General features: G+C 44.9%; 1 protein-coding gene across 1 annotated transcript in view; it reads right to left on the bottom strand.

Annotated features, from left to right (window-relative positions):
• The window catches only part of METTL26 (methyltransferase like 26), a 33,553-nt gene that overhangs the window by 14,938 nt on the left and 1,480 nt on the right, over positions 1–17,135 (bottom strand). Inside the window, exons 2-6 of the mRNA XM_030211208.1 lie at positions 15,230–15,392; positions 14,795–14,854; positions 12,146–12,213; positions 11,750–11,828; positions 3,246–3,748 (exon numbers count right to left, since the gene is read on the bottom strand). Coding sequence (XP_030067068.1) covers positions 3,704–3,748; positions 11,750–11,828; positions 12,146–12,213; positions 14,795–14,854; positions 15,230–15,392 — 415 coding nt within the window. The 3' untranslated portion in view covers positions 3,246–3,703. The remainder of the gene's footprint in view (positions 1–3,245; positions 3,749–11,749; positions 11,829–12,145; positions 12,214–14,794; positions 14,855–15,229; positions 15,393–17,135) is intronic.

Here is a 17,135-nt window from a genome sequence, read left to right as displayed (position 1 = left end):
ACTCTACACTCTGTTTTTTTATCTTTTAACCAGTTCTTAATCCACAATAGGACATTATCTCCTAACCCATGACTTTTTCTGATTTCCTCAGGAGTCGTTCATTTGTCAAATGCCTTCTGCTCTACTAATGTCTGTTCTTAATGCGAGTGCTACTATCAGCTGCTTTCTTCTACTGGCTGCCCTGATGAAGGTCTGCATTCTCTCACATTGTGGTGGTACCGCTGCTCTCCAGAAACCATGTGAGGAGGAGAAAGTGAATCCGGGAAAAGACTAGGGGAAGCTAGTTTCGCTGATCCCCAGCCACAGCTTGGCCAGAACTCACCCCTGTTGTTCACTACAGTCCTAACATTCATCTCTGAGAATTAGTTACCTTTATCCTCAACAGAAACTTTTCTTTTCAGAAATAAAGCAAAATAAATTTATTTGAAAGTGCAGTTAGAAAAAAATTGTTTTTAAATTGACAAACATAATGCATAGGTATCCAGAAATTTTGGACATTGATCACAACATATGTCTCCGGTATGTGGGGGCAGATCTGGAGGTGTGACCCGGCCATGCTGTTCGGAGGCCTAGACCTTGGTCCTTCGCCGAGGAAGGGATACAAAGCATTTGTGAGGAGGTCTGTAGTAACTGGAAAGCAAGCCATTTTGGCTGAATGGTTAACAAACAGATACCCAACGAAACAACAATGGCGCACACGTATGCTGGTTTTGGTGTGGATGGAGAGACTTGGTGCAACACCACTTGACTCTGAACAAGGGAAAAAATTTCAACAAAGGTGGAGCCCATTTTGGGACACCATGAGCCCAGCGGCTAGAAGTTACTTATTAAACATTTGATTGAGTTGTTGTCTGTGACCACAGTAGGAAGATAACTAATAATGCAGAGAGAAGGGTAGGGGGGAAGGGTGGGTAGTTATGCTGTTAGGAAGAAGGGGAAGGGGAGATTTAGATACTTGAACCACTGTCTGGAAAAGAGATAGTTTGCTGTAAAATGAAGTTAGATGATTTAATTAATGATGTTAACAAAAATTACAATGTCAAGGTGGATAATTTGTTGTTATTTAACTGGTGGGGGAGCGGGGGGGGGGGGGGGAAGGGGGGGGGGAAAAATGTGATGATGTGATTCCTTTGTTTTGCCAGGAAAGACTTGTTACAAATGACTATGAGCAAAGATTGTTGACTGGTCAATGTGATATATCTTCAATAAAAACTATTGAAACATAAATTGACAAACATAAAAATAAGTCTGTATGAAGACACATCTGTTATATAACAAGGGGGCCCTTTTACACTCTAACAGAATTAGTAAGTGCTAAACGCTAAGAAGCTCATGGGTATAGAATGGGCTTCTTAGAATTTAGTACATGCTGAGCTTTAGTAAAAGGGCCCCTAAATTACCTTAAATGCATAAAGATATTGCAAAATCTGAACATGGGGCCAATTCTGTTTAATATATTTGTGAGAGACATTGCTGAAGGATTAGAAGGAAAAGTTTGCCTTTTTGTGGATGACATGAAGATAGCCAACAGAGTGGATACCCCGGAGGGAGTAGAAACCATGAGAAGATATCTTCAAAACATTAATGCCAAAAGTGCAGAGTTATATCCAAAGGAGATGTACCAGATAGAAGAGAGATTGATAAGAACAGCACAGGAGAAGGACCTTGAGCTGATGGTGTCTGAGAGTCTCAAAGTGACAAGACAAGGCGGTGGCCGCAGCCAGAAGGATGGTACGCCGCATAGAAATGGGTATAACCAGCAGAAGAAAGGAGGTGTTGATGCCCTTGTACAGGTCATCGGTGAGGCCCCACTTAGAATACTGTGTTCAGTTTTGGAGGCTGCATCTTGCTAAGGATGTAAAAAGACTTAAAGCTGTTCAGAGAAAAGGAACGAAAAGGGTATGCAGTTTGCTTAGCAAGATGTATCAGGAAAGACGATGACCTGAAGATGTATACCCTGGAGGAAAAGAGAGGCAGGGGCGATATGATACAGACATTCAAATATTTGAAAGGTATTAATATATAAACAAACCTTTTCAGAGGACATGAATTTAAATTTCGGGGGGGGGGGGGGGGGGGGGAAGGAAACTCAGGAATAACATCAGGAAGTACTTTTTTAGAGAGGATGGTAGATGTCTGGAATGTCCTCCCGTGGAAGATGTAAACAATAACAGAATTTTAAAATGTGTGGGATAAACACAAAGGTATCCTGTATAATATGAATGGAACCAAACAAGCTTAGCGGAGATTTGATGGCAACAACAGTAACTGAGAAGCAAAGCCAGTGCTAGGCAGACTTCTACAGTCTGTGCCCTGATCATGGCTGGGCGGATGCAGCTTCAGTAGTTAGGGAAGGCCAGTGCCTGGAAGATTTCTACGGTCCGTGCCCCGATCGTGGTTGGAGAGATTTGAATGGGCTGGAGTGGGCTTCGATGACAGCTTCAATAGTTGGAGAATAAGGCTTGGGCCAGGCACACTTTTACAGTCTGTGCCCTGAAAACGGCAAGGACAAATCAAGTATGCATACATTATGAGTTTATTTTGTTGGGGATTGGGTGGACCGAACAGGTCTTTATCTGCCATCATCTACTACGTTACTATGACAACATTTCTAGCGTCCTACTGGTCCTTTACTCATCTAGCCAGAACAGGGAGTGTCCCGATTAGAGAGGTGCTACCACCCTGTCAAAGGGAGAATCTGTAGCACCTGGCAGCCCTCTTTGATTCAGATAAAATGCTCACAGAAAACAAAGGAAAACCCAGAATAAAGTACAGAATTCAAGTTAAACTTTTACAGAAAAACAAATCAGTTGTATTTCACCATAATATATAAATACAGGCTCTGTTTTCAGATGTGATAGCACTGATAAGATCTTGAATGTTCACAGAGAAGCCACTACGACCCAGGGACAATTTGTACACTAGTCCCATTGAAGGTCAGCACAGGCTACAGAAAATCCAGAGCTCTAAGCAATCATGGCAAGAGCTGTATCTGGTACAAGATCCCTCAAGCTGCACTTGGACCAGTCTGTTATTCTTATGGTAACAGGTTCTAAATTTTGCTGCTAAAGCATCAAAACATTTTATAAAAGTTTAAATGCTCCTTTCAAAATATGCACACCAAAGCCATATTTCTAACCCTTGTGCCCCTTCCACACAGCAATTGCTTTCTGCAGCAATAAGCCAAAATTGTATAGAAAATTTTAAACAGAAAAAAACACTCCCCCCCCCCCCCCCCGTAACACTTCAGTTTTCTCCTGTCTCTGTTGTCTCCTTTTCATCTTTTATTCATTCTTCTGTCTCTTGAAACTTGGTTGTGGGGCTGCTCTGATGACACTAGGAAGCACACCTGTTGAGAAGTATCCTTATGTCAGGGATCAGCCAGTCTTCTGGAACACCCGGACCAGCGACCCTTGCTGCCTTGAGAATGACTTCAGCCAGCAGCAGGACCTGCATGTCCTCTGGGAAGGGGGAAATAATGAATGAGGAAAACTAATTTAATTTCTTTAGATGCAAAGAATATGCAGGATGGCTGTGGAGGGGGAATTAAAAAAAAAACGCCATTGCTTTAGCAAGCCCACCACCGAGTTGTATAGCTGTAGTAGGAGGAAGGATAGGCAAAGAGGATTCAAGTTCCAGGGCTGCAGTAGCAGAGACGAGGAATGTACGGTAGTGTTTTCAGGTCTCCAGACTGTGCTATTCATTACTTGCAGAAGATAAGACACTTGTTGTTAGCTGGCATATCAACCTTTAAAAAAAAGACACACACAAACAAACTTTAGATTGATGTAGCACTGTTGACTTAATATGGATAAGGTGTGTGTGGGGAGGGGGGGGGGGGGGAGACAACAAAAACTTTAAAAGACAAGCGTATTCCTTGATGCCTGTACTTTATGTTTAATAAAATTGTAAAAAAAAGACCCCCCACGCACAGAACTCTGAATGATCACATTAAGAACTTTATCGCTTCTTTTAATGTAAACATTTCTCTTTCAAGCCCTGGGGATCTAAAAAGACCAGCTATAGAAACTCAGAGGCAGATGCACTAAAGCTTAATTAGCCTTTAACGACCCTCCAACGAGGAAATTTTGATCCGTTCCATGCATCATAGGGCTTTTACCGAGGAAGCTAGCAGTTAACGAAAACGGAATGCAGATGAGCAATTTGTGTACAAACCCCATTGAAACGAGATGCACTAACCTTTTCCGATTGCCTTTACGCAGGAAAAAGGCAGGAAATCTAACGAGAGGTCTGTACCTCTCGTTAGGACAGCTCTGTGCCAGGAAAAATCGTAAAGTGAAAAAACAAACAAACTGTGAGCCAATCCCAGCGCATTAGCAGAGCTAAAAGCGCTGTGATTGGTCAAAAGGAAACTGAAAGGCACAATCCATAAACAGAAGCCTCTACCAGCCCCAAGGAGTTCAAAAATATTTCTTAAATAAGCTTTCAAAATGTCCCCATGGAAGAGAAATCCAGAGGTAACAAAGAGATGTCTTCATTTTTTTAGGCTCTGGGATAGCGTTAGGAAGTCAGACTTCATGTCTCTCTGCTGCTGTCTGGCAAACAGCCCACGCATTTCAATAACAGAAGAAAGTCTGAAATTAAACTCAATTGGAAATGTAATCTCCTAATTCCCACCTCAGTATGTTGGCAGTCTTCAAACCCCTGCCTCTGGAAGCCCTTCCTTCAACCCTGTCTTCGCACAGCTTCGGTCGCGCGTCTCTCTCCTCCTGGGCCTGCCTCCGTCTGACGTCAGTAACCTACGTAGGTTACTGACGTCAGACGGGGACAGGCCCAGGAGGAGAGAGACGCGCGACTGAAGCTGTGCGAAGACAGGCATCAGCTTTTCTTCTTGCCCGTGCAGCGCCTTCGGACAGAGGAGAGAGGCGCTGCACGGGCCCGGTAAGAGGGAGGGGGGCCCGGTGGAGGGGGGGAATGGCAGCGATGACCCCCAAGAGGGGGCGGGGCACAGGGCGGAGGATGTCGGGAGGCGGAGCTGAGGGGAGACATAGTAGTGAGGAAGGGAAGGGGGCCGGGGCTGCTAACGGTATGTTTTGCTTAAATTTATAATGCAGGGGAAGCCGGGGGGGGGGGGGGGACGGTGACCTCGGGCAGGGCGGGCAAGGACGGCCATACAGGATGCTCCTGACGAGCCCCCTCCCGACCCTTTTTTAATTTTTTTTTTTATTTGGGAGCCATGTGCTTGTGTTTTGACTGTTTGTGGCATGCACAGAGCAGCTAACATAACGCTTGGCTGCTCTGCGCATGATTTAGGGGCCGATTACCGACGTGTATTGTGATTCTTTGATACATTGTACTTTTCAATACCGATCCGAGCATGTGTGACTTGTTGTTTTGGTGCATTCTTCGTTTTTTAAAATCGTTAGGGACTTTAACGATTTAGATTTTTTAACGTTTGCTTGATGCATCTGCCTCTCAGTTTTCTGCAATTCCAGACACGCCCAGTAAGGTCAATAAGCTAAGGAGTAGCACAGAGAATGAAGAGTTGGTTTCACACATTTCATCAACCTGGTCAAACTATATGTTTTAATGAATGTCTAAGTAAACAGAGGCTGACAAGTCCTCTGCATGTTGTCAAGTGACACATAGCAGCATCTTTATGCTGAATTACTATTTGAACACATTGAGAATAATTTTTTAAAAAGTGAATATGGCAGGTGCAAAAGTTAGAAACTGTTATTTCTGTCTGAAGTGTTAGGAAGTACTGACTGAAAGGGTGTCCACACTTTTCTGTGACCAGCTGAGGGCCTTTCTATTCTTGATTTAGAATTTTCCCTTCTGTTGCAGCTCAGAATTATTCTTAAGTCTCCTTGCATGCACTACATAACTGAGATCTCCTCACAGATTACAAGTTGAGTTGCAGTTGACTGGCTTGAAAAGGCAGGGACCGGGGGGGGGGGGGGGGGTGAGTGGCGAGCACTAGCTGGGGTTCAGGGTAGGGGCAGAGCAATGGGATTTAAGGGAGGAGGGAGATAGTGATACAGAAGAGGAAGACTGTTGTGGGAGGAATAAAGTAAAACAGAGACTGAGCCAGATGCACAAAGGTCCCGTCAAGCATCCGTCTGCGTTTCCAAATCGGAAAAAATTTACTGATTTAGAAACACAGAGGGATTCACAAAGAAAATCGCATGCAAATGAGCTGCTTGTTGCTTTTGCGACCCAGCTCATTTGGATGCGATATGGGGGAAGCAAGTCGGTGAGCTGAGCATGCGCAGAACAGTCAATCACTATGTGTGGCTGCTCTGCGCATGCTACAGACGTCTCTCATACATGCAGACAAGCTGCGTGTATGATAGAAGTAGATTTACCCTTTCTTTTTTGGCAAACACAAAAGCGGGTTTTTTTGGATGGGCATACCTGCCTCTCTGTTGCTCTCCGCTCTTTTGTGAGGAATCAGCAGCATCAGGGCTTGGTTCCACCCCCAGCTGTTCCTGTTGCTTCCTTCTATTGGCTGGCTGACATCCTAGGACGCCCATCTCCCTGAAGATGGACTCTCATTGGCTAGCTGCAGTCCCAGCTCCTCCTCCCTGCAGGGCTTTCCTGATTACATCACTTTAGAGCTGTGAACTGATTGGATCCGAACTTTCTGGTGTCCCCCTCCAGTAATGAGTGGGTGGGACATCCCAGACTGATGCTGTCCAATTGGTTTAGCTCTGTGGAGGGGGACACCAGGAAGTTTGGATCCAATCAGTTCACAGCTCTAAAGTGATGTAATCAGGAAAGCCCTGCAGGGAGGAGGAGCTGGGACTGCAGCCAGCCAATGAGAGTCCATCTTCAGGGAGATGGGCGTCCTAGGATGTCAGCCGGTCAATAGAAGGAAGCAGCAGGAACAGCTGGGGGTGGAACCAAACCCGTTTCCCTTCTTTGATGGACCCTTGTCTTCCTTGCATTTTTGGTAAGTTATCATTACTTTTATGCGTTACATTTCGGCACTGCCCCCCCCCCCCCTCCCCAATTTCTTGCCAGTAAAATGTCATTTGAAAAAGAAACATATGGCACGGCTTTCATACACGCAAAAAAGCTGCGTGTAAGCTGGTATACTTTTTTTTTTTTGTGTGCTCCATCTTCCCTACCTTGTTTCTCCCCTTCTCCTACTTATGATAATAAGAACTGGCAGTTCCACACCTCCCGTTAAAATTTCCATGGTAAAGGTAGGGACTGCTTTTGTGCATGGGGTCGGAAACGGTAGTGCATCGCATTCACATTATAATAGTAATTAGCTCATTTACGTTCCGTTTTTGTTAGCTGCTACCGTGACAGCAAAATGGCTCGAAGAACCCTTTTATGCATGTCCCAGTTTACTACTTGCGCACTAAATTCGCTAGAACCAGTTTAAAAACCACATTGCTGGCTCGTTAAGTTTACTGCATCTGGCCCTGAGTGACAATGGGGTGGGGAGAGAGAGAAAGAGCGCATGCAAGACTGAGTGAGGACATGGTGGGGAAAGAGTGTGCACAAAACTGTCAACATAGGGGGAAGAGAGAGCGTGCAAGACTGAGTGGCGACAGGGTGGTGATAAAGAGCATGCAGGGCTGAGTGAAGACAGGGTTTGTGGAAAGAGCATGCAAGACTGGATGATGACAGGGTGGGAGGAGGGAGAAAGAGAGAGAGCGTGCAAGCAAGATTAAGCGGATTGGAGCTGCTGGCTGTGTAATTCTGACAGTGGCCTGCAGAGGTGCATTAAAGGGCTTGATTTATCAAGCTTTCTTTTCCCTTGGACAAGGAATGCAAAAAAACAGTACATCAGGCCCTAAAGAAACTATGGTAGACTGCAGAAGAGCTCTCCTCCCCCCCCCCCCCCCCCCCCCCACTTCAGTGGAAATAACAGGGTAGGGGAGGTCTCAGCATAATAGATCCACTCACGGGCTTAACGTTCTGCAAATTGTTCAACTGCTTTACCCCTTTTTTCTCCACAAAATCATTATGTCCAAAAAGTTCACTTTTTGACTTATTTGTCCAGAGAACATTATTTCCGAAGTCATCCAGATGTTCCTTGGCAAACTTGAGGCAGTCAGCAATATTCTCTAAAGCTGTGCCTTATTCTTAGCAATCCTTCCTTTACCGTCAGTCCTGCTCCTTTTCTGTCCTGAACCCTTGTATCAGCCACAGTGAGAGGTGCCTGCACATCTTGGGTACACTGTTATTCTGGGGCTCTCTATGACTTGTTAACAGTTATCCAATTTGCTTCTGGAGTGTTCTTGGCTGGATGGGCACTCTTGATAGAGTTATTATGGTTTCCAGCTTTTTCCATTTCTAAGACTGTTTGTAAGACAGTGGATGGATAGGGCCACAAATCTTTTAGAAATGACTTGTAAGCCTGTCTAGCCAAATAAGCTTAAACTATGCCTATTTTCGTACATCCCCTAAAATTTCCTTTTCATCATGGCGTGATGAATTCCCATTAATTAAAACCAAACTCAAAGTCTTTTGGACTTTATATAGGACAGGACACCCAATGATTTTACATGTTACCTAATCATAATTAGCCAATTAACTGCACTAAGAAAACACTGGATTCACTTATTATTCCCAAATCTGAATTAGTTTCGCTGATCCTACATTGTATATTGTGTCTCAAGAAGCATGGCATTTTTTTTCAAAAAATCTATACCCTTTTACTGCATAAGACTACTTTCAATTAAACAAGAGCATTACGGTATTCTCCTAGGACAAGCAGCAAGAGTGGAGGAGTGGCCTAGTGGTTACAGCACTGGTATTGACATCCAGAGGTGGCCCGTTCAAATCCCACTGCTGCTCCTTGTGATCTTGGGCAAGTCACTTAACCCTCCATTGCTTCAGGTACAAAATTTGATTGTGAGCCCCTCAGGGACAGAGAAATACCCAGTGTATCTGAATGTAACTCACCTTGAGCTACCTCGGTGTCATCTTCGACTCCTCCCTCTCCTTCTCTGCGCATATCCAGCAGATAGCCAAGACCTGTCGCTTCTTCCTCTACAACATTAGTAAAATTCGCCCCTTCCTCTTTGAGCACACCACCCGTACTCTCATCCATTCTCTCATTACCTCTCACCTTGACTACTGCAACCTACTCCTCACCGGCCTCCCACTTAGCCACCTATCCCCCCTTCAGTCCATCCAGAACTCTGCCGCACGTCTTATCTTCCGCCTTGACCGATATACTCATATCACCCCTCTCCTCAAGTCACTTCATTGGCTTCCGATCAGATACCGCATACAGTTCAAGCTTCTCCTACTAACCTACAAATGCACTCGATCTGCAGCCCCTCCTTACCTCTCTACCCTCATTTCCCCTTACGTCCCTACCCGTAACCTCCGCTCTCAAGACAAATCCCTCCTTTCAGTACCCTTCTCCTCCACCGCCAACTCTAGGCTCCGCCCTTTCTGCCTCACCTCACCCCATGCTTGGAACAAACTCCCTGAGCACATACGCCAGGCCCCCTCCCTACCCATCTTCAAACCATTGCTCAAAGCCCACCTCTTCAATGTCGCCTTCGGCACCTAATCACAACACCTCTACTCAGGAAATCGAGACTACCCCAACTTGACATTTCGTCCTTTAGATTGTAAGCTCTTCTGAGCAGGGACCGTCCTTTGTTATTAATTTGTACAGCGCTGCGTAACCCTAGTAGCGCTCTAGAAATGTTAAGTAGTAGTAGTACTGAAAAAGGTGTGAGCAAATCCAAATAAATATGTCAGCCACTATGTCAGGACAATTTCTTTCCTGCTGGCCTCTCCCCCTACTAAGCCCTTGATAAGCGGCGGGGATATGCTGACCTACCTGCCTCACAGGCAATACTCCACCCAAGACATCCCTTGCTGGGCTCTCACTGAGCAACTATGCCCTACAACCCAGAGCTCCACAACAACAGTGCACCGAGAAGCAGAATGCCATACTGCAGCAACATCAGGGCCTACAGAGACTTGAAGCCACAGAGTGCTGGGTTCCTCGTCACACAAGCCCTCAGAGGGACTCCAAGGGTGCAAACAGCACTGATCATCAGCTTCTCTTGATGCCAAGGACATGCCTTGATGCCGAAAGGGCTCTCTGAAAATAGGAGATCTCTAAAACATGGTGTAGAAGCAGGAGAGAGATTTCTTATATGTACATTTATCTTTTATATTCTGCTAATACCAATTAGTTTGAAGCAGATTATGTTAAGAGAAACTGGGAACAGTAAACCAGGAATCACACTAATTTCCATAAAATAACATGAATTTACATCCAATATCTAACCAACTGGAAAATCATCTATCCACAACATATTTCTGGAATAGAATAGTTTTTACAGATTTCTTAAACATACAGTGAAATTGATTTTGAGGCTCATTTTCAAAGCACATAGACTTACAAAGTTGCACAGGTTACTATGAAACATATGTGCTTTGAAAATGAGCATCCTTATATGTGAGCTGGTAATAAAATCCAAATTCTTACCGCTAGATAACAGAAAGATGATGTTATATGTCTCTTATATTTAATAACTTTAGGACTAGGTATGAGGTTGTGTCCCCACCTTCCCCGGTAGGGATGAGTCCTACATGTGACTAACGCATCCTGCTGTCCACGAAGGACACCCGTAACAGGTAGGTAACTGCACTAAGCTTCTAATTCTCATTACTATACTTGGTTCAAAGACATCCTTGCAGTACTGCATGAGCAGATGAGATGTCTTCAAGAATAAACAGCAATCAGGAAAAATGCCTACAGTATACAGATTAAAAGCTGCCAAACAGGGCCTGACCAACCTGACTAAGCAACAGTTATCAAAGAATAATCACAGAGCAGGATTACTTCTTACCCCCAACCCTTTTAGCTGCAGAAAAATGTTTATATAAAATCTGAAGGAGAAAAGTTAGAAAAGTTTTCAGTGGAGATATACTTGTGAGCACAGTCATTGACAGTCTCACAGGCAAGGAAAGACAGTGAGGGAGCAGGAGAAATCAAACATATAAATGGCAAGTGACCGACTCACCTGCAAATGCGCAGTAGAGACTTCCCTCTATGTCCCGCCCTCGCGTCAAGACGTGATGACATCAGAGGACGGAACAGAGAGGGAAATGGAGTCTGACGCTGCCGCTGGAGCCTGGAAACGAACATCGCGCGCACCAACCTCCACCCCTCCCCATCCCTGCCGCCGCTCCCGCCCCCCTCCGTATCGGGCCCCCTGCACTGACCTGACAGCACCTTTCACCTCCGTGTGGAAGCGCTGCAGGCAGCAGCAGAGCAATCTGCTGCTGCCTGCAGCACTTTCACACGGAGGTGAGAGGCGCTGTCAAGTCAGTGCAGGGGGCCCGGCACGGAGGGGGAAGGGAGCAGCGGCAAGGAAGGTAGCTGGAAATCTCATCTGTTTTAACTGGCTCAACGGCTAGTGTATAAGAATGAGAGATTTGCATACAACACATCTCCAATATATGCAAATTTATCTCATGCACATTAATTGTGGTAATCCTGAAGACCTGACTGGCTAGGTGCGTGTCCATGAGAGAAATAAAAAGCACTTCCCTAGCACAACTGACAGTTCATCTGTCAGAAAGGTTTGAAGCTGGGGCTATCTAGGGAGGCAGATCAAGGCCTTAATCCCTCAACTGCACAGCAACCCACACCTAAATATATTTTAATTGCTTGTACTCTTAATCTTTACTCTTGGTAGTCACTCCAACTTTTGTGCTTTATCCAATTGTTATCTCTTGTTTTTAAATACTGATGTGTGGGTTGGCAGAAGCAGCGTTAAACTCAGACGTATACCATTCTCTCTAGGCGCAGTCCATTGGCCTCTGCGAGCTGCTGCAGCTGCACTGTGTCCCGAATCCCCCAAGCCGGATTCCTGCCAAAAAAATAGATCTACATATTAGTGACAGTGAAACCACCTCCCCTCTAAGTCTGAATTCATTCCTTTCACAAAATCACTGACTGAAGAAAGTGAAGCTTAAGATGCATCAGCAGAGCTGTGTGTGGGCCTAAGTATTAGAACTACAGGGTGTGCCACAAGTCAGGAGTGAGCTACACTGACCATCATTTGGATCAGTCTCAGTACTGGGCTAGCAGAGGTGCTGCGCAGCTGCAGTACATTAGTGCATTTCCATGTTTGTAAGAAGTTGCATAAATGGTCTTTGTTTTATTTTCTAATATTGGTCTCCTCACCTGCGTTTCAAACTGTAATCGAAGTCCACGTTGCTCTGTGGAGTGAGCTGTCCATTAACAGCATAGGGCTGTGAACACACAAAGAAGAAAAAAGTTGCCACGTTTTTAAAGATACTGCGCCAGATCAATGAGTAAGACTCACTTCCTACTCCCCATGCTGAAAAACAATTTCTAACTGACAAGTGTTCATGACTCTTTACAGTAATGTTGGCTATAACCCCAGAGAAAGGCCAGTTGTTGTCAGCCTGTCATGTCTACACTTCTCCTCTTTGGTTCTCTACTACTAGGGGCAGACACAGGGGTGTGCTGGTAAATTTTTAACAGGCTCTTTCTCCGGTCATAGCCAGCTCTGCAGTTGGAAGGGCCAGGGGTGGCCGGGGAGCAACACTTGCCTCTCTCTCCTCCCTCCCTTCGTGTGGGCACGCGAGGCATACCTTTGCTGGCAGCCAATAAATGGACTGCCACCACTCCCAACGTCTTGCTCTGAGCAGCATGCTGGAACTTCTCTCACATGCTCGAGAAGTCCCAGCCTGCTGCCCAGAGCTGGAAACAAGGAGCGGGGAGCAGCAGTAGTCTATTTACTTGGCTGGTAGGGCTCAGCATCCCCACCAGCAAAGTAAAAGATAATTCAGCAGGGGGCCAAAGCCCACATTTTGGAAGCCAGTTGTTAAAGTAGCCATCGAGGGCCCTACTTTAACAACCGGCTCCCAAAATTCTTAAAAACTTAACAACCGGCGCTTGCGAGCCTGTGAAAGCCTGCTCCAGCACACCACTGGGTAGACACGAATATGAATCTCTGTGCTTAAAATCAACATCCTAACTTTTTACTAAACCCTCAATCCTGTTTCCACCACTGAAATCTGTATCTACAAATTCTGTTGCAGTGCTGACCTCTGCTGGTTACACATAGTCACTTCACTCACTGATTACTACAACACCAACTTAACCCTAAACTCATGCTTTACCACCACATTCTACAACTTTGCACAGTGCCATCAAAAATGTGCAAGGCTGCTGCTCAAGAACTCCAACTTTCCTACATTCAAAATTTAGTATCAGGTAGGGTTGCTCAGTGCAGATTAACCTGGCATTTCTTAGAAACCCCAATGGAGTTATTATTACTTTTGTTATGATTTTAACCCCTGTGAGTACAGGTCCCCCCCAGCCTGCCTGTAACCCCTGCTGAGCGCAGGTTCCCCCCCCCCCCCCACTAGCTTGCCTGTAACCCCTGCTGAGTGAAGGTCCCTCCCCCCAGCTTGCCTATAATCCCTTGCTGAATACAGGTCCTCCCCAGCCTGCCTGTAACCCATGCTGAGTGAGGTCCCCCCACCCAGCCTGCCTGTAACCCCTTGCTGAGTACAGGCTCCCCCCCCCCAGCTTACCTGTAACCCCTTGCTGAGTACAGGTCCCCCCCCCCAGTTGGCTATAAACCCTTGCTGAATACAGGTCCTCCCCAGCTTGCCTGTAACCCATGCTGAGTGAGGTCCCCCTCCAGCTTGCCTGTAACCCCCCCCCCCCAGCCAGCCTGTAACCCCTTGCTGAGTACAGTTCCTCCCCCCCACACAGCCTGTCTGTAACTTCTGCTCTGCCATTGTACCACAACTTTTAAGCCTAACCTAACCTGACCAAGATGTGCCTCTGCCCTCCAAAGACTGGCTTGACTTTTCCCCCTGTCTAGCCTTCTAGAGTTCCCTGAGACTGAGCAAATGCTCAAGCCACCTCCAGTTTTTTTTTTTTCTATTATTCCCTACTAGTCCTTACCATGGTACTCGGATTCTGTTGTCATGATTTTAATTGCCATTAACTCTAGCATCCAACATCTTCTCAACAAAAGTTATTTTCTCATGTTTTCTTTGTGTCTTTCTCCCAGTAGCTTCAGGTCATGACACTTTTGTCCATGAATCTCCTTGGAATAGATGGCTTTCCTGTACTTTATGACAGCCTTCCAAATCGCTGAAATTTCAATCATGATGTTCTCATTCCTTCTTTCCTCCAGTAAGTACCTTTTTCTTTGTAGGGTTATATTGCCTTTTCTAAACTGCTTCCATCCTCTCAATAACTTTTCAGTCTCCAGAATGGAACACTATGCCAGGTGGCTCTCACAACTTTACAAAAGACAAAATTACTACCTTCCTCCTGCTAAGAATCTCTCCATTTCTGCCACCAAGCACACTGTTAGCTGTCCCAGTTTATGTCTCCCCATTCAACTTCTGAGGTCTTGCAAAGTTTGGGGAATAGGTGCACAGTGTTACAAATACAATTCACCCTAGGGAGCTGAAATAAGCTCTTCTTTTAGCTATTCAGTGGGTTATTACGGGGGGAAGCAGAACAGGTGAGAGACCCTATAACACCAAGTACTATGATGGCCACTCCTGAGGGACTCAAAGGTGACCAAACTTGAATCCGAACCTTCTGCTACAGCCCACATGCTTCCCCCCCCCCTCCATGTACCCACAAAGCCCCTGCCAGCCACATCCAAACTGGCAGCAGCTATACTGCTACAGCCCACATGCTTCCCCCCCCCCCCTCCATGTACCCACAAAGCCCCTGCCAGCCACATCCAAACTGGCAGCAGCTATAATCAACTTCCTGATTATACTCCCTCCCCCATTCAGCAACCCTTTCACTTCTGCCCTAACCAGGACTTACGCCGTATGTAAAGAGCACACCCTGGGACTTCAGCAGCTGTCCTGCACCCCGGAACAATCCCTGGAAAGAAAAGCAGAGGCATTGTTCATCATCTATATTCAGATTAGAATTGTGAGCTGTCACTGCTACAGGAAACCTTTTAACCCTCTGCCCCAGCTCCCCTCCTGCCCCCTCAAAATGCTCTTCCCAGCAGTATCCAAAGTCCCTGGGAGTGACCTTGGCTATTCATTTTCTGTCTTTAGTCTGCTAGTTAAGAAAGGAGATAAATACAGTGATAGTAAAAGGAATTTGGGTCAAGAGAACCATTCTGTGACCTCTCCCTGATGTTTGATATTATAAAACAATTATGAGAACAGCATGACCCTGGGGTCAAAAGGCAGGTGAATGCCAAAGACCCAATTCAGCTCCCAAGGCCCTGGCCTTCGGCCTTCTCACCTCAGTGCAGCTATAGTCCGTGATATGGATCATGTTGATGTTAACAATGATGTCCAAGCTGTTGGGCTGCCATCCTCCCCATGTCTCCCAGGCTAGGGAGGAGTCCAAGAATACTGGTTCCATCACATTCTTCAACTTCAGAGTTGATATATAGGCAGAGATACTGCAAGAGAGAAAAAAAGGTCTTTTTGGGAAGAGTGGCATCACATCGTCCACAATACACCAAGTTACTAACGGGATAATAGATTACAGCCTACACATTATTCTATGTTATCAAAGAGTTATGATACAGTCTATATATTACTCCACATTATTGAAGGACTAGTATCAGATGGCCATCATATTACTGAAGGATCATCACTCCACAATACTAAAGGGTCAAGTACGATATGGCTCATGCAAAGATATTTCCTAAATATTTTAACATTTTACAAAACCAAAGATAAGGCGGCATTAGATCAAATTTCTAATGGTAAAGAATTCCAAAGTTTTACTGATTGATATAAAAATGAACTCTCATGACAAGACAAACTTCAGGCTGTTCACTCAAGTAAAGCAGAATATGAAACGATCAGTACGATAACAACGACCATTTGAATTCAACAATCGAATATAAGATAAAATCTCAGGGCAATGTCCTCAAAAGATTTTAAAAACTCAACTCCATATTACTGAAGGGTCAGTATGATATGGCCCATGCATCTCTATTTTACTGGGGTCAGTATGAAGCATCGTTTCATATTATTGAAGAGTTACAGGATCCCCATGCACTATTCCACATTATTGAAGGATCAATATCACAAAAGCTCACACATTTCTCCATGTTACTAACCCTTCAATAATACCTAGGGCCTCAGTTAGGATTAGGTTCATCCAAAACAAATCCAAGCCGATAAGAATCTACAACAAATCATGCCTTTGTTTAAAAAAACAAACAAACCCAATCTGGGCAGCACAAGGCTGAAATCCTAACAACTGGGGAAATCAGTAAACCCCAGATTCTACAGATCTCACCAGTTCCACCTTACATAAGATCTGGGGACTGACAGTTTTTTGTTTTGACTGCATGTACTAATCATTTACAGGATCTGTGATCAGCTGCTTTTAAAAACAAACTAATGAATAACACTAATTGACTGGAATGAAGGAGCCATCCATCTTATTCCAGATCCTATTTAAAAAAACTTGAACATAATGCGTTGGCTCCTCTACGATGCTCCTCCAGTCTATTTTTGTTCTACTTGATAAGGATTTTAAAGTTTGCTGTTAACAACTATTATTCCCAGCATTTTAAACAATATGGCAACAGATGCAAAAATGATCTTTCCATCTTATTTCAGTTCCTCTTAACCTAATAGTAACTCAAAAGCCCTCCTAGGCTCAGTCAAGTATAGCAAACTATTAAACAATTTTGAAACAGATATGCATCTGTACATCTTGGTGGTATGACTTAAATATGACCGTTGTCTCGTCAATCTTATGTTCCTAGGGAGGCCAACTTAACTATTTGGCGACACTAGGCAGCTGCCTAGAATAAAAGCTTTTCAATTTATTTTTTAAAAACTTGTATACCGCCTAAACCAAACACAAACATAAAAATGGAAAGGGGGATGGACTGGAGGACAACAAAGAGCAGCAAATTTTAATATTTTATAAAGTGTGATACAGAGCTGGTATGGGGGACGGGACGGTGGGTGCAAACAAGGCAATTGCTCTAGGCCTCCATGCTACAGTTTTTGCCAATATGATGACCAACTGTGGTAGAATGGTCATGACTCCTGAGTTTAATAACCAAAATCTTAAGGACGAAAGGTGCGGCTAGGCATAGGAGACAACTTTTTACAATGATTAGGGGTGCTAAACCCAATGGAAATGACCCCATCCCTGGACAAGCTGACTCCTAAGG

Source organism: Microcaecilia unicolor, chromosome 8 (assembly GCF_901765095.1).
Source record: "Microcaecilia unicolor chromosome 8, aMicUni1.1, whole genome shotgun sequence".
NCBI lineage: Eukaryota > Metazoa > Chordata > Amphibia > Gymnophiona > Siphonopidae > Microcaecilia > Microcaecilia unicolor.
Note: the sequence above shows the minus strand (reverse complement) of the source record. Positions and strands in the feature narration are given on the sequence as shown.